This window comes from Aptenodytes forsteri, unplaced genomic scaffold (assembly GCF_000699145.1).
Source record: "Aptenodytes forsteri isolate BGI_AS27 unplaced genomic scaffold, ASM69914v1 Scaffold41, whole genome shotgun sequence".
NCBI lineage: Eukaryota > Metazoa > Chordata > Aves > Sphenisciformes > Spheniscidae > Aptenodytes > Aptenodytes forsteri.
The window spans coordinates 1,784,519-1,803,253 of NW_008796211.1; the positions used below are offsets into that span (position 1 = coordinate 1,784,519).

The 18,735-nt window shown below is 37.8% G+C and overlaps 1 protein-coding gene across 1 annotated transcript in view; it reads left to right on the forward strand.

The window, feature by feature from the left end:
* ADGRV1 (adhesion G protein-coupled receptor V1) overlaps positions 1 to 18,735 on the forward strand; it is a 305,425-nt gene that overhangs the window by 143,619 nt on the left and 143,071 nt on the right. Inside the window, exon 84 of the mRNA XM_019474377.1 lies at positions 1,769 to 1,869. Within this exon, the coding sequence (XP_019329922.1) occupies positions 1,769 to 1,869 (101 nt within the window). The remainder of the gene's footprint in view (positions 1 to 1,768; positions 1,870 to 18,735) is intronic.

Below are 18,735 nucleotides of genomic sequence, written 5' to 3' on the forward strand. Positions count from 1 at the left end.
TATGTAGATGTGGTGCTTAGGGACATGGTTTAGTGGTGGACTTGGCAGTGCTAGGTTAAGAGTTGGACTCAATGATCTTAAAGGTCTTTTCCAACCTAAACGGTTCTATGATTGTATGAAAATTCTATGTATGAGTAACAAAAACAGTGCAAGAGGCTAAATCCCCTATTTATCCCTTCCAGCAAACTGCCCTAACAGACTAAGTATGAAAATTCTATGTATGAGTAACAAAAACAGTGCAAGAGGCTAAATCCCCTATTTATCCCTTCCAGCAAACTGCCCTAACAGACTAAAGCTAGGCTCCTTAATTGTTTTAAAACCTCAGCCATGAAAAAGAAGGCAGAGAAGAAAACACACTGGTTTTCACCTACTTCATACAAATTGATTGTTTTATTTAACAATAATGAAAGAATTTTTTGGCAGATAAAAATAAGCAGATTTTAAAATACAGTTAAGCTTCTAACTTTAGATTGTGTTAATGAAAGTAAAAAAAAAAGAGAAGCTATAATAAACAAATGCAATTACTGGTTTACAGAAAAAAAAGTAAATTCATGAGACAAATATGTCATAGAATGCAAAATGTTATAGAAACTGAAGAAAAAAACAATACAAAGTAAGCCAATATGCTGTAGAAACTGAAACTAAGAGAAATATTTTGCTGAACTGGAAGCAATGAAGACCTGCAGGTTGTTGTTCAGCACTAGTCGTTTACTGTAGTCATGTGTTGTAAGAATGTATTTTAAAAAGTAGAACAGTTTAGCGTGGTTAAGGGTTTGCCTTGAATATAACTGCAATGCCTTTCAGCTTCGTTGGCTGTTTGAAGGCATTTCCTTATGTGATTATATTTAGTTAAATCTAGTGATTAACAAAGAGTGAAATAGAATGTTATTATTTCCAAAGTTTTCTTGTGTAGATAGTTGTATAAATATTATTGGCTAATTTTTGAAAGGTTTAGAAATAATTCTTTCTGCAATGATTTATTTCATTGATATCTTACAAGTACTTGTAGCTGAGCAACCAGTCTGTCTCAAGAGAGAATAAAAGATCTGCCTTAAGCATAGAAATTCCTGCCCTTCCTGGGGTGTGGAAGTGCACAAACGATTAACGCTACATGAGCTTTAGCAGTGTTTTCCTTAGTGGCTCAGCTTTCCCAGGGTCCTTCTTCCAAGAACTACTTACTGGTGGGGAAGGGGCCCTTCCCATTTCTGTTCTGTTCATGTTCACAGTGAATTAGTGAAATGAAAAGTGGTGTTATTCTGTCTGAGTACTGCTATAATAGATTTCTGCGCTGAACACAGATGAAATGGGAGGCTGGCATTCAGAAGGTTATAGCTATCTCCTAAAGAATGCTACTCAGCTGGAGGCAGTTTTTTATTTATTTGTTTCTAAAAGTGGTTTTGGATGCAGTAATATGACCACTGAAGAGTTACCTTTGCTTTATATTTAACTATTATGACAGTCATCCATATCATGCAGAAATAAAAAGAAAACCTTTGCAAAAATTACTTGTTTACATTATGCAATTATTTTAGCTCCCAAGCCTATGAAAAAGTTAAATAGATGTTAGTACGTAAGTAATAAATTAATGAGTGAACCCAGTGTGAACCAAAGTGAACATATTCTCTCTGTAAGGTTTGGGTTTTTTTTGTTTTTTAATGATCTGCACCTTCAAGAGATCCAGCATTGTTGTTCTTACCTAGCATAGCTTATTAGCCTAAGCTTTAAATTTCCTTTTTTTTTTCTTTTTTTTTTGGTTGTTTCTGTGTAGGTTTCACTTTGGCTATTGCCTCGCACCTTTTCTGCACCAGGTGTGCAATGTTTGCAGCTAAACTTCTGACTCATATGATGGTTGCTTGTTTGGGTACTCAGGTAAGAAAAAAGGCTGAAGTCTCTTAAGTGTAAATTAAGTACATCTTTACTTTCCTTTTCCTCGCTTCCATGGCCGTATCTGAACAGACTTCATTTTCTTTTCCGCAGTGTAAACATTTTTGGAAAATGTAAAATTTCAACATATGATACTTATAATTAATCCAATATTCATATTCTATGTTGGGAATTCAATTTAAATTATACATTTTCTGAAAATATGTAGAGAAAACTTATGGATGATATAGCCACATGAGAAGATAGTCCTGTATGTGGAATAATAAATGTTTTGATGATGGGGTATATAATTGAGACAAAAGAGTTTCATCATTAACATCATTATTTATTAAATAGGTTAATGTCAGAAATCATAAATTCTGTGGCAAAGTTTTATTTTTAGTAGTAGATGATGAAAGCTCTTTTGCACTTTAGGATTTGTAGGAAGGTATAGTTATGAAAAATTTAAATAATAAAAGAGAATAAACTGTAGAAGGTCTTCCTATTTCTCTCATACTGGTTCAAATAGTAGGTAATAGAATGTCAGCAAACCAAAGGAGCATATAAACGGAGAATATGTCTCTCCGTCCTATAAAATATAACTTCCTCAGCTTTGGTACATCTGGTGAAATGGAAAGCTATGAATAACCTCAAGTATCTTAAAATTACTTTATGGAAAGATTCCTTAAGAAGAAGATTTTATGTATATTTTTAATGCTATAAAGATGATGTAAATACAAATTTAAATTCATGCTGAAGGCAGGGATGCTGTGAGAATTTAAACGTATTAGCAGGCAGGTACTTTGAGGAATGTGTCATATCAGGGAAATACACTGTTGATAACTGAAACAGCCCTGTGTTACCTGTAAAAGTTTAGCAACTGGCATATCTCTCAGACAAGCTTTTGTATACTGCCATGGTTGGTGTATCATTTTATTCATGTTACCTCATGATACAGTTCTTTGTTGTACAATGGAGTGCATTGATAATGTTCATCATACAACTGGACTTAAAATAGAAGGATCAGGAACGGTCCTCACAGCACTTCCAGAGATCACTGGATACTAGCAGGTTTCTTGCATGTTGGAGTAAAAGTATTTTGACATCTCAGTTCTTGATTTTTGAAACACATGCTTAATATTTTTTAATAGTTCTGTGTAGTTACACGAACAGCTAATTTGTTCCAGGGACTGTAATGTGCATGGTTACTAGTGTACAAATGTACAGACTTAATTTGGGACACAGAGCTCATAACACAGGTAAGGACTTGCATATGGTAATGTGTCAAGATTATACAAAACAAGACTACTGAGAGCTTTGCAGCGCATTTTACAGTCTAGAGAGAGATTTTGCAAAACCTTCTTCTACTTTTCCTTTGCAGTGAATGTTGAATTTTCCATGTTCCCAGAACTGTTTGATATTTTGCATAATGGAACTATCCTTATCCATGTTGCATTCTTTCTGTCTCCAGTATTTTTCCATTTCTTTGGCAATATGTTGCATTTCCAGTACAGAGAAGCTTGTTTCTTTTTACGGTGAGTTGTCTTTTTCACAGAAGTCTTTTGTTTTTTTTTCTATAAGGACTCCTTACCAGGTCTTTCGGATGCATTAAAACATCTTAATTTACACACAGAATCACACAGAATGATTGAGATAGGAAGGGACATTGGAGGTCATCTTGTCCAGCCGCCCTGCTCAAGCAGGGACACCTAGAGCCGGTTGCCCAGGACCATGTCCAGACGGCTTTTGAATATTCCCGAAGATGGAGACTCCACAACCTCTCTGGGCAACCTGTTCCAGTGCTTGGTCACCCTCACAGTAAAAAAGTGTTTCCTGGTGTTCAGAGGGAAGCTCCTATGCTTCATTTTGTGTCTGGTGCCTCTGGGCCTGTCACGGGGCACCACTGAACAGAGCCTGGCTCTGTCCTCTTTGCACCCTCCCTACAGGTATTTATATATTTTGATAAAATCCCCCTCAGCCTTCTCTTCTCCAGGCTGAACAGTCCCAGCTCTCTCAGCTTTTCCTCATAGGAGAGGTGCTCCATCCCTTACTCATCTTGGTGGCCCTTCATTGGACACACTCCAGTATGTCCCTGTCTCTCTTGTACTGGGGAGCCCAGAACTGGACACCATACTCCAGGTGTGGCCTCACCAGTGCTGAGCAGAGGGGAAGGATCACCTCCCTCGACATGCTGGCAATGCTTTGCCTAGTGCAGCCCAGGATACCGTCAGCCTTCTTTGCAGCAAGGGCACATTGCTGGTTCCTGTTCAATTTGGCGTCCACAAGCACACCCAGGGCTTTTTCTGCCAAGCTGTTTTTCAGCTGGGTGGCCTCCAGCATGTATTGGTGCATTCATTCATTCAAGCAAAGTTAGTTTTGTTGTTTTGACATTGATTACATACTTAAAATCATAGAATCATTTAGGTTGGAAAAGACCTTTAAGATCATCGAGTCCAACCATTAAGCTAACACTGCCAAGTCCACCCCTAAACCATGTCCCTAAGCACCACTTCTACACATCTTTTAACTATCTCCAGGGATTGTGACTCAACATTTCTCTTAAATCTGTTGCGTACATTTAGAGCTATTGAGTAATTTTGGTTGGAAACCACCTCTGAAAACTTTCTGGTTTAAACCCCTGCTCAAAGCAAGCCCAACTTAGGTCAGGTTGCTCAGGACCCTGTCCAGTTGAATTCTGAGCATCTTCAGCAATGGACATCCCACAAGCTCTCTGGGCAACCTGGTCCAATGTTTGACTACCTGTTGTGAAAAGTGTCTCCCAATATCTAGTTTAAATTTAATTTGTTGCAACTTGTTTTTGTCTCTCATGCTGTCAGTATGCATCTGCAAGAAGAGTTTGGCTCCCTCATTTCTAGGCATTTCTATGCGGTAATTTATAATAGTGGTAAGATTTCCCCATCCCACACTCTTAAGACTGAAGGGCCCCAGGTCTTCTGTATATTTTGTGGTCTGAATATCTTGGTGGACCTTGACTAAACTTGCTCCAGCGTGTCAGTCTCCTTCCTGTAGTGGAGGTCCCAACTGTATCCAGATGTGGTCACGCAAGTGCTGGAATAGAAGGGAAGGATCACTTCCCTTCACCTTTTCCTGGTGTAAGTCTGCTGACTCATGGTCAACTTGCCATCCACCAGAAACCCAGGTCTTCTTCTGCAGGTCTGCTGCCTTGCCATTTGGCTCCAGCCTGGGCTGTTACATGGCGTTACTCTGTCACCAGCTGTATGACTTTGCATTTGACTTTGTTGAACTTTGTCAGAAGTCAGCCCATTTTTCCAGCCTGTTGAGTTTCCTTTAAACAACAGCCTTACAAATCACCCGCACCCAGATTTTTGGGTCCTCCTCAAACTTCAGTGTGGCCCTCTGTCCCATTATCTATGCCCAGATGCTTTAAGTAGTATCAGCAACTGTATCTCAACTCCTGAGGAGTGCCGCTAATAACCAGCCTCCAGCTGGACTTCATACCATTGATCACAACCCTTCAAGCCTCATAGTGCAGGCAATTTTCCACTCACTTTATAATCCATTTAACCAAAGCATGTCTCAGCCTTTTAATGATAATACTGTGAACACCACAGAAACCATGTCAAAGGCCTTGCTAAATTATGGTGAACATTTGCTGCACTTGCCTAAGCCGGTCATCTCCTTATGGAAGGAGATTGGGTTAGTCAGGCATGATTTTGCCTTCATAAATCTGCGACGGCTGTTCCCAGCCACCGTCCTGTCCTTGCCCTACGTACAGCTTCCAGCAGGATTTATGCTATAACTGCCCTGGGGACTGTGGTCAGGCTGGTTGGTGTGTAGTTCAGCAATTTAATGATTCATCTCTATGCCTAAAAGTCAATCAGAAGGAAGGACAAATAAAAATAAATTGATGCCTTACCTGTACAAAAAGCACCTTTAAACATGGTATTAAAGGGTCATTTTCATAACTATCTATATCTGAGGTGAAGAGTTGAAGCCTAACTGCAAGTTCAAAGTTCTAAAAAACGAAAAAAAAGTCATGTTTGAAATAGTATCCCAAATCAGATTTTGTTGCACTTTGAGGCATTGTTTGTGTGACTTGCCTTCGTTCTCAGCTTTGGTCTCGTTATTTCGTAAGATACCTTTATCATCTTTAGAGTTACTTAGCTGCATTCACTAACTACTCTGAAACTGGCATCAGTATTTGCACAGGACTTTACAGTAACTTTGGACTACAGATGCTACTCAGTCTGAGAATTACTTGTTTATTTCTGAAGATACACTGAACATGATTTCCCTGATTTACTGGTAGAATTTTCATTCCAGGTCTTACCAAGCTGCTAAACTCCTGTTTCTCCATTCTCAGGCCAGTGCTGCAGCTGCTTTGCTGTAAAATAAACATCACGCTGTCACACACACAGTTGCCAAAGAGTGTGTAGCCAGATCAGGCACAGTTATGAGGAAATATTTCACTTGAGTGGCATATTCAACTAAAATTCAGTTTTCATGAAAGTAGTCTAAGTCAACTTATCTCCAAAATATGTATGGAAAAACCTAAACAAAGGTGTTTTTAAAGTTTAACCTAAAGGGGAACTAAAATAAAGAGTTGCTGCATTTTCTATTAAATGTGGCTTTATTTAAATGTTATAAACATACCACTTTTAAATTTTCATATACTGATGTGCAAGCGTAGTGGCAGTAGTATGCCTAGCAGTTCTTATCTGCTGACAATTCCAGGTTTCGAATAGTAACTCTGTTGTAATCTTGTAGGTGTCTTCTCAAGGTTGGGCAGGAGCATGGGCATGGGCACAGGCATGGGCATGGCTGGAGACCAGCTCAGGTGGAGACTGATGGCCCAGGGCTGAGCTTAAATAAAGCTGCTGGGCCTATGAACAGAGAGTGTAGGTGGAGACTCCAGTTAGGACTGGTCAGGACCATTAAGGTTTATTAGTGCACTCAATGCCCTGACATAAAGGCAGCTTCTCTCATTTTTATGTTGCTGTTTAGTAAGCATTTTAAGCATGAAGGGAGGGTTTGAATGTCTTTGTTTTTCAATCTTTCTTCTTATAAGTAGAATCAATTTTGAGAATTGGTAAAACTATATATAAAGAAAAACTACCTGAAAGGCATGTACTTCATGGGTGGAGAAGAGTGGGAATCATTAATGCAGGAAAAGATTACAGAAGGTAACAGATTAAGATAGAAAGGATTTTCTGCTAAGGTATAAGAGCATAAAAATGCCATTATTGCCCTTCCTTCTTCATGTACAAAAGTAATACTGAGAAGTCAGATATCTCTGGCTACTGGTATATTGTGCTCTGTTCCAGCTGCTGAAGGACTTTGAAAGTGAGAAAGTTAACTTCAGCTTGGGCCCACAGGCTTTTCTGTCTGCTAGCTTTTTTTTGTTTACATACACTGCATTTAAACTTTTATATGAAACACTGATCTGTGCAGAATAATTTTTGAGAACAGTTCCATGCGGTGTGTTAATGTAGTAATTTAGTTTAATTTAGTTTAATTACAGAGGTACCATTTAGAATGGTTCTAAGTCCTTTTGTTATTCATCCTCAACCCCTAAAATCCATGGTTCTCCTGATCTCTTTTCCTTTTGCCATGCAATTATTCTGCAGGTTTAGAACAAAACTTTTGAAAGAGGATTTTAGCAGGGTAACTGCTTGGCCAATTAGCTAGCTTGGAGAGGAAGTAAAGACAGTTTGGCAGCAGCTGTTGAAGAAAAGAAAGTGGCTTTAAGGCAGAGTGAAAAGAGAAAGGGTATGTTTGACAAGAGTGAACTGAACTACTGTGCTAGCTGTTCTGAACAGCTGAAGGAAAATCTTTATACAGTTACTTGTGTTGTGGTATGTTGGCACATGTTCTGCCTAGAGAGAACTAGCCTCATTAGGAAACCCAAGTTTAACAGAAAACTCTAAACAGAAGACGTTTGTACAGCTATACCCACCTACAAGTATTTGGAGAGTATACATATGATTAGATATTACCAATACAATTAAAAGTTTTATGGTTTTGCTAACCAATGACTGTATGAGAGGAGTTAAAGACAGTTTTAACTGAGAACTTATTACGCATTTAATAATTCCTAGTTTAAATACAAAGAAAATGTTAGTACTTTGCATTTTTATCTAGTAATATATAGGCAGTAGTAGACACCAGATTTGTGCCTAGTAGATCTCAAACCACTCTAGAGAATGAAGGAATCTGGTGTTTCTGTGTGTAGTTATCTTTTTACCAGGAAAAAAAAAACAAACTAAGAAGCTTTTCAAGTTAACTTCATGGTTCTATACATACGTGAATAATTAGTTTTCCTTTAATATCTGCACTGGATGTTTATTAGGCTTGTAGGTTTTGTTTTTAATTGCTACCAGTGCACTAATTACTGTTATCTGTAGATGGCAGTCAAACCTTTTCAGCACATTGCTCAGAAATTTGCTTTTCCAAGGCTGTGCCTGCTGTGTGGTTGCTCACAGTAATTCATTACTCTGTCAGTGATGGGGAATGGTGATTCACAATATTTGACCTTCATTTCATTCTCGGTGTGTCTAGAGCTTCTAGCATTAATGGAGCATTTGTAAAGCATTCAAGAATAGATATTTCACCAAAGGTTTGGTGAAACTCATTGGAAAGACATAAAAGACTAGATATTTCTAAATTTTATTTTTTTCCTTTCCATTCTGATATTTACTCAAAGAATCACGATGTCTCCAACAAACATTGTTTCTTGAATCATTAGTCATTGTATTTTGTTTGTTTGTTTAACCAGCATGTTATAAGTTCATGCAACAATACCTTAAATGCACAAGGAAATAAAATTATGGGGCTGAGATTTTCAGTTTTGGAGTAAGTTTAGGTGAAGATTTGTGTATTTGAAAAATTAACATATAATGAGAACATACTTCATAGTGTCTCAATACAGTCATACTAATCAATAAAATTCTTCTTTTCAAAAAGCTATGAACCTAGATTACAATCTTAACAGGAACCATTGCTTATGGCTCCTGTGCTTTTGCCTGGGAATTCCCAGGCAGAAATATATGAATAAGCACTCTGCACGTGGCTTGTGCACGTATACTCAGCTTGATGTGATGCATCTTGTCCACATTACATTTCCGTGTGGATGCATAGGCCATTTCTACAGCACGTGCCGAGTATTGCAAATAACATGAACATGATTCTATGTGCGAAGTTCTCCATTTAGATTTTTCATGTGTGCACTGCTGAGCTGCTCTGTATATGTGCAGTAGCTATTTCTCTGGAATATTTGAACATTCCCATTCTATTTACAGCAATAATTGTGTACAAATGGCCTGCTATTCTTCTGGCCAGTAATGCAAAATTAAAGTCTAACGGTCAAATAGAAAAAAAGGCATATGGGGAACTGTGTCATCTTACTTTTGTCAAAGAGTAAGTGTATATTTTTTAATTCAACCAGTCCCCAAGCTACAGTAGGACTTAGCATCATCATCCATCACTGTAATATCTGTAATAATTACCAAACTGGCAAGCCAAATTCATCCTACCATTGACTTTGATAGAAATGCATGATGAAGAATTATTATTATACTTATTGTGTTTAACTGTTTGAAAGCTGTGCGTTATTCAACCTGAGCAGTTGAATAAAAACATACATGTCAGGTATGTTTTTTAAGAAGAAATTGTGTAAACAATCCTAGTTAAAAAAATAGTTAAACATTTATTTGAAAATTATAAACTGCAGCCTTGGTAGAATTGTTTTATTATTTAGACTTACTCAGATTTGGAGGAAGATAGAAAACACAATTCTGCCAGAACTAAGATAAATTTTACAGTTGTGATGAAATCTCCAAGAGGTGATGCAGGAGCAGGATATGAATGATCATAGACCCTGTCCACCGTTGTATGAAAGTGAAACTTCTGCATTAACTGTGAAATGTTGCTTCTGCTGTATTGTCGTTAATCTTAACCCTTCTCTTCCAAACTAGAGGAATTCTCACTTTCTCCCATACATAATCAAAACCCAAAAGAAATTGTTGTATATACCTGGATAGGGGGAGTTTGCAAAGAATATTCCAAAACGCGGTGGGTAGAGTGATCCTCTGTACCATCCACCACAGGGGCAGCTTGTGCCAGTACATTGGTTGAGTGCCTGCCTCTCTCCTGGCAGTAGAGGAGTTGAATTCATGTCATTTCAGTCCTCCCTCATGGTAAGCCCGCACTTTTTAGCCAGCTGATGGGAAATACTAATTAAAGGCCTGTTTCTGAACAAGCCTGGTGCAGAGCTTCACCAAACTCCATGTCCATATGAAATATGAAAGTCTTACGGAATGGGAAACAACATATTTTTATACATTACTATACAGTTAGAGCCTAGTTGCCCAGGGTGAGGGAATTTGCTTTAGAAAACGTAATTGTCTTTGAGGACAACTAGGCCTGAGATTTCCCTGCTCTGATTTCCTTGCTGTAGCCTGACAGCAGTAAATAATGCTGAACGTGGTACCATCAGCCCTTCATGAAGTTGAGCAATCCATAAGGTTTGAGAGGGCACAGAGTGAGCAAATGAGAACTGGATCCAGTGATCCAGAATTGGTGCCCACTCTAGAAATTCAGCTCCATGTTAATATGTTTTTTCCTGTTACTCTTCAATGTAAAATGTTTCAGTAATAAGAATGATGACTAGTAGGTAGTGTTCTTCCACCCTTAATGTCAGTGTTCTTATCTTTGGGATAATAACGTCTAAAAAATTCTCATTTAGAGAAGGAGAGATTCTACAGGTGTTACGTACAGTGGAAAGTAGAAGAGATTTCCACTTCTGTTAGAGACATATTGTAACTTATTCAAGAAAACTGGACATTCTTTGTATTTTGGATTACTTAATGTCATTGAAGTGTTCAGAACCTTTCTCAAATGAGTACTCAGCCATTAACTCCCTAGGTGGGATTTCATAACAGCTAGATTTCTTAAGGACATTATGCAATCTCTCTGTCCCTGCACAACTTGTGTTAAGACAATTGTGGAATATTCCATTCATCCTGGGGTAAGTGAAGTTTCCATAGGATGGGCAGATTTTTCTGCTAAGCCTTTTGATATCATATTTCCTAATAAAGGAGGACAGCCCTTCTGGTAATCATTTGATCTCACAGGAATAAATAATTAAATATTCTTGGAAGTCTGGCTCACATTACTTCCACAGATGCTGGGGTCACACTGAAGAGTCAGTGTTAGACTTCAGTTGATACCACATGATTTACTTAGTTGATCAAATATAAGAATGACAATTATGTCTTCCAGCAACTTTGTATTTACAATTTATTTTCATTTTGTAGTAGAAGAGTAGTGAAATTACTTTAAGTTACTGCATTCCTGTTAAAATTAGAGTTCTGTATGGCATAGCTGGCTAACATACCTGTTGGGGATGTCAGAAGGGAAAGATGCATCAGTAAGTATGTTTATGTGGGTAAGCTGCCTTCCCCAGTTCCTTACATGACATTTGTACGATCACAGTAAATACATATTAGTTGCTTTACAACAACAGTCATGGTGTTCCAGGGTGTGTGGTGTATATTCCCTAGTCCTGCTGATAACATCTTCCAGTATAAAACAACATGTAGTGATTTCTTGGAGTCTCACCTGTGTTCTTTGTTACCTTTGCAAGAAGAATTAGCACCTAAACCTTTCCTCCCAGTGACTATGTTAGTAGGTTTCATACTGAATTAGTTAATTACTTATTGGCTGATTTCAGTCATTTCCACCGAGTCAGAGCACGGTGTTAAGTTCATGCAGCTTCTTTCAGAAGCAGTTTCACATAGTAATAAGTAGAACTATTTGGGGATTAGTTTACATAAAAGACAATTTCGTAGTAATCTAAATTGAATGCTTTTATAGCAGAGCAATACAGTTTTATGATCAGTAAGGCTCTGAGGGCTCATCTCTATTACATTATGCTACTACTTGTGAGTCCACAATGTCCAAGAAGAATCAGATCGTCAAAGCTGGAGCTAATCAGGGATTTGTAGTAGAAGAAATTATAATTTATCTCAAGGTGTCAGTGACTTTATAAGCTGTATTGATCACATATATACACACACATTTTAAATATATATATATATGTAAGGTGTCCTCAGGTGATAGATACTGTATATGAGGTCCTTTAGAATCTAAGGGTCAAGAAATCCTTATCTCAGGCAGTGGGGGCACCTGATCATCAGAGTAGGTGTTATACATAATATAACGATGAGGAAGGACTGCTACCATAAAACAACAAGCAGTTCGTTACCCTGATCACCTAAATACCATGTGAGGAAGCGGGAAGAGTAGCTTACCCAGGGGAACCTTATTGCAGCATCTTTCACTTTTTTCCAGTAGAGGGAGTCATTTTACCTATGGAGTTCCATCAGATGTCGAATTGCTGTGGCTCTGAGAGGCTTGATATAAACATGATGCCATCTGCAGATACTTAAAGCTAAAGCTGAGGCAAAAGTAAAAGGCAATGCAGATGCTATAAGAATGGATCTTTAAGATCTCAGTGTGGGGAGTGCGGAGATGTAGAAGCAGCTGAAATACCTCTGTCCCATGGAAAGAGGGCAAGAAGAACTGCTCTAGTAGTTGTGGCCAGCATGATGGAGTGTGTAAGAAATAAATCTGAAATACTCTCATAATTTAAATTTTCATCAACCCACACACGATTTTGGTCTCTCACTGATAACTTACTGCTATGGCAGTACCCATGTATTTCTTCTTTTCCTATTCATAGGGATAATGTTACGTTACCACCCTTGTTCACTTTTCTGATGTTGAGTCACCATGTAGTGTTAATGTGCAGGCTGTTAGTATCTTCTTATAGATTATCTCCTAGTGTTTGCCAAAACTCAGATATATGAGCAATACTATAACATATGTTAGAATGCTGCTACGTTATCTCACACCTCCTGTCCTCATTGCAAACAGTCAAATGTTCTGTTTATCACTTTAAAGTATAAGAGTATGAGATTTCTATCAGCTAATGCCTTCCAGCTCTTTTTTCATTATACCCTATTTTTTCCCAACATCACAAACAGTTGGGGACCACACACAGAGAGGAATAGACAGCAACATTCCCAAGTTGCCTATTCATTGTTTTTCTCTGTATCTTACTGTAAAGCAGGTTATAATGCTGCCTCTCTCTGCTTCATGCTTTTCATTGTCATTTTTCAACTCTTATTCCCATGTTCTGCCTCCTTTCTTCCTCTCCCTTTGTTCTGTCCACTCATGCGTGCCATTCTGCTTTAATAAAAAGGTAGATATCTGTTACTTGTCCTAATTAGCAATTCTCCCATTGCTTGTTTCCCCACTAAAGGTTTTCCTCAGTCCTGTCTTGATGGAGGGAAGAACCTCAGCAGTTGCTGTTACCCATAAATTCAGGCCCTAGCAACAGCTCTGCAGTGTTAATCTGAAGTTTCCAAAACTTTCTTAATTTAGCTTGTCTTTTGGGGGAAGAAATCCATAGGCTTTCATGAACGATAGTGCCTCAATGGTTTTCCTTTACACCTAATTAAAATTATACTAAACGCTGGACGTTTAGCTTCTGTTTTTACTCCACTACTGTCACTTTGTTTGCTTACTTCCATGTGCAAGAATATGTGCAAGAATATTTTTGAAGGGTCTTTTTGCTTCCATTTTTGGCAGTTCTCTCATGACCTACTTCTTCAGATCTTCCAGGCAGCTAGTGTTCTATATGCAGTAGATTAACAAGTCCTTTTCAAGACTTAATTGGATTAATTATTGGTATACATGAAACCAGAGCCTGACCTTGCCAGGTTCATACGGCGAGTGTAGTTTTAAGCATATTGGGGTCCTGATTGCGTTTGAAAATAACTGAATAAGATTTTCATAAATACCAGCTTACTGATGATTACAGCTAACTGTGATTAAATACACTTGTATAATTTTTGATAGTTTAATCAGCAGGCTATAGTAGAATTTTATACACCGGTGGATGTGATTTTGTTCACATGGTGATTTTTTCCTGTTGTTGTATAGAAAGTGCCTTTTGAAAATGACATTATGTGGATTTATAAGAATCAAACAAACAGGTCATAACACAAAGACAAGACAGACTGTTCATTTTGGTTAATCTTTTATTGCCCCATGTAGGTCATGCCAGTATTTTGTTCTAAATAAAATATGATTTGAAACAAAGACACTAATACAAATGTAGATCTGAATACTCTGAAGAATGACCATGAAAACCATAAATGCTGGGAATGATGGTGAATGATCAATGAAATAATTAATGAAGAGTTTGGGCTGTATATTAGCCAGAGGGAGAAACCAGGAGCGTATAAAGTATATATTCATGTGCAGAAAAAAAATAAACTGATTGTGTTCAGTCGTGAAAAAAGGCTTAAAAACCATGATGGTTGATCATAGACTATGCTATATTTCCGTATTTCCCTTTTATTGGGAATCTTTTTTTGTATTAACGGATTTGGAAATTCAAGCAATCTAAAAGATTGCTTGCATAAGAGGGCCTCATGTAACAAAATTGCAAAGTATAGGACCAGGTCATGTCACCTCCTCTAAAACATTGCACAAAGCAGTTCAAACCCACTGAGGTGCTATTTTGATGGGAAGCCGGTCATTGAAGAGACATCGTATATCAAATTCTGCCCAGTTCTTTCTAAATTAATAGCTAGGCAGCTGGTGGACAACCATTCATTCAAAGAAAATGAAGGAACCAGGAAAGCTTTTTTTGGAATAAGATAGATGAAAGAATAGAAACCAACTTCTAAAACACAAGGCATGTGCATCAGTAGAAATTAATTTGTGTGGCTGGAACATTTTGCTGGGGATGATAGAATTTCATGTGTCTTCAGGAGAGAAGAGAGAGGGGAATAAGCAAACATGAAATAATTAACTACTTTGTTTTACTTTACAGCTGGAATGGGATAGGAATCTTCCCTTAGTCAATAATTGTGGGTCAGCTGGCAAGAAGTAACTTGGAAAGCACAGGAATTCAAAGTCTTAAGATTGTCTGTCTGTGAGTAAACAAACAGAATTGAATCAAATGAACACCCAGCCATCTCATCATTTACCCAGGGATATGAAATGTCTGCTCCACCCAAAGGATAGATTTTCTGATGAAAAGCGTTAGCGCCCCCCCTCCAATATTTATCCCTGGTCCTTGCACAGATAGCGTCCAAAGACTTACAGCATTTTATTGTGTCCTGCAACAGTTTTAGACAGATATGCTGTAGTCCATGGTCTGATGGAGAACTGCCTCTTCCAGCCAGTCCAAGCATAGATCTTTCACCACTGTATAGAAGCAGGAGGCAAACAGGAGACATAAAAAATATTTTCACTATGTTATACGAGGTCAAGTGGATCCTCCTTACGTGTGCTTTTAGGGTGATTGTGCTCTACAGTGTCCAGGTTCAAAATCAGGACTCAGCCTTGAAAGTAAGTTATGAAATAATTTCTCTTTTTGAGACAAAAAAATTTCTAAAACAGTAACTGAAACCCTGGTTCATGATAGGTGACCTTTTTTTTTAATGTGTTCCCACAATGAGAACAGATTTGGGAAGAGAGGGATCAAGCAGTCATACAATGTAAATGTGTCTCATGAAGATACATTAGCCCTCTATATCTAACATATACATGTATTGTATCTTCCCATCACCTCTTTCTTGGGTGTGCATGATTCAGCACAAAATAAGTCAGAGGCAGATAGAGAAATATGTGGCTGAAAAGTGTAGATACAGAAGTGTCTGGTTTAGATTAAGTCACACTTAAAAGAGAGGTTCATAGTTACTGCTATTTGTTACATCTGCAGTATTTTTAAAATATTGGAAGTTGTGCTTGAATATAATCTGTGATCTAGATACAGTAGTGTACTTCAATTAGAGACAATTACGTGAACATTTTGAAAACGTCTCCACGGGAGATAAAAGACTGAGCTCTATAGCAAAATCTATCCTCACATTAAATCATGCTTTTTAATTGGTGCAGATCCTTGCAGTCTCTTACCTTGGAGCAGAGTTTTGGGTAGATGGGTGGTTAATGTGTTCCTAAACCCTCATCTTAACGATTGCCAAGTCATTAATTCATTGTGATACACAGAGCCCTACCCTTGACCTGGGAAAGGTTAAAGTGATGTTCATATATTAATCTTTATATTTCGTATAAACATGCATCTTGCCTTCTACTTTATGCAGACCAATATATGGCATTAATACTTTACAGCTCATTACTATCTTTTAGCTGAGATCACACATGATGGCAACTAATCACTTCAGGATAATTATTAGTTGGGGGGTGTCAGCTTCCCAACTTCAAAGAACAAAAGCTTTCAAGATATATTTGATAGCAAATGCTATCTATTGTTAAAATACGTTTTGTTAATGTCAGGCTGGTTTCTTAAAGTCTTGCATACATGTGGTTTCACTGGAAAAGGAATGGAATAGAAGCAAATAAGGAAGTTGGATGAAATGGTGTTCACCATGTGATTAGTAAGTCTAAAGCATTAGCTCTTCAGCCACCTTCTATGTTATAAAATCCTATGAATTAGTGATGGAAAGGTCACATTTATCTTCCTCTACCTATGTGAAATTTTTCCTCTATAATGTATTCTTGATTGTGTTTATTTAATAGAGTTTTAAATGAATTTAGCTTTGATGCTTCTAGCATTTAGATTGTAAGCTTGCTTTGTTCTGTGCCTGTATGCTTAGTACTACTAACAGGATAAAATCAAAGGTGAACTTGATCTTAATTGTACTAATAGATCATTCCTGACATAGGAAGCAAATGTAAAGCTATGTTCATCTTCTGTTTAGAAGCATGAATGGAAAACGTGTCTTTTTATCACAAGCACAAATGAGAAGTAACTCCTTTGAAATCCAGTGACAGCCATGGACCAAGCCTGCAGCTGAGCTTGGCTTGCTCTGGCCAGGAGCAGGAGTCACTGGGAATTCCCCACCAAACCCTCACTCTCTTGTTGCCAGGAAGATTTAGTTCATATTTATAATAAACTTTTACTAATCTCACCCTAATTTAGGGGTCTAGAAAGTATGCATTGTAAAATAATAAAAAGTGATGAGACCTCTCTGAAGGTAACTGTTCACAGCTGTCAGTTTTAACATCCTGCTGCAGTATGTGACACTCATGCACATGCACAGAGCTGTGATAACTTTCACAGCATCTGCTAATGCTTTAGGTCTTTCAGGTTTAATTTTTTTTATCTTTATACTGAGATTGTTCACTTTTGGAGGCAGAAACACAACAAATATCACTTTGCCAATCTAAGCAGTCTGCCCAAAGGCATGTATCATTCTTTCCTGCAGCTTTCACACTGGCAAGTGTCCTTACTAAGTTTCACCACAGGAAAAAGCACCTTCAGAAACTTTCTTTGTCTGGAAATGCTGAGATTCACAGACGTTATTAGTGAGCTTGATAAATGTCAGATTCCAGTAGATAGTCTGTTTATCAAAGGAAAAAAGAAGCAGTTTATTTTTCTAACCTCTGAAATTACTGACACATTAACTCCAAAATGTAATATCCTGCAGGATTATGCTAACATTTAGCTACGTGTAACACAATAGTTGTCCCTTTTTCAAAATGAACTGCCTAATTAGTTTATACAGTTTTACAGAACTGGAAACATTTTTTTATAAAGCAAAAACAAATTAATGTGAGCTTTTATTTTTCAGTAGTGCATTGCCAGCTTAATTAGTCCATAGTTGTGTACAGGTTGCTCATTTGTAGCTTCATTAGTTTATGAAGTGCTTCACTGTTTGTGATGCTTACAATGTGCTAAACATTATAAACAGAAATTTGAAGAAAAGAAGTCATCTGAGGAATTTGTAGTATAAAGAATTCACTTTGCCCTTAGCTTCAGCAGACATCTTTCTTGCCTGAAGTTTCCACTGAACATTGCATCATAGTAACCTTTCAGAATATTTAATCTTTTAAGTTGCTGAGGGTTTTTGATTGAGATAAATATATAGCAGATTACTCCAACTTTGGAGGTCATCACTTGCCATCACTGATGAAAATGTGTTGTAGCTTCACTTGGCTTATTTCATATTCCTCCACAATTTAGTCTTAAATTGACCACAAGAAGTTGTAGAGATGCTGTCCTAACATGCACTGAATGATCTTGGATGCTAAATAATCCTATATAGGTCCATTACTTAGACAATCTGGTATATCACACAACTGTAGTCTAGTCAACCACTGAGGGAACATCAAACTACAGAAAAGAAATGGTTTGTAAGACTTCATTTGGCACCATCCTAATTTTTGATCTACTATACAGGTAAAGACTTGAAGAACTTGTAGCTATAGTAATTAGCTTTCAACCAAGGTCCAACATTATGCTTTCAAAACTTCATATGAACTTAATACATTTATTTAAGGGGAGAGAAGCATGATTTTTAAATAGGATTACGGTTCTGTAGGGTAAAATAAATGGGTAGAGTCCCTGTAATTTAATTTTCAGCATTTCTAGTCTGAAACAAAGGGAGTTGAGATGTATTCTCAACTCAGGCTCAACATTCTGCTTTCTAATATTGTTTCATGCCTGCTTATATACTGGGAGGTCCCAGTTGACTGGAAGTTAGCAAATGTGATGCCCATCTACAAGAAGGGCCAGAGGGAGGATCCAGGGAACTACAGGCCTGTCAGTCTGACCTCAGTGCCGGGGAAGGTTATGGAGCAGGTCGTCTTGAGTGCCATCACACGGCATGTACAGGACACCCAGGTGATCAGGCTCAGTCAGCATGGGTTTATGAAAGGCAGGTCCTGCTTCACTAACCTGATCTCCCTCTATGACAAGGTGACCCACTTAGTGGATGAGGGAAAGGCTGTGGATGTTGTCTACCTAGACTTGAGTAAAGCCTTTGACACCGTCTCCCACAGCATTCTCCT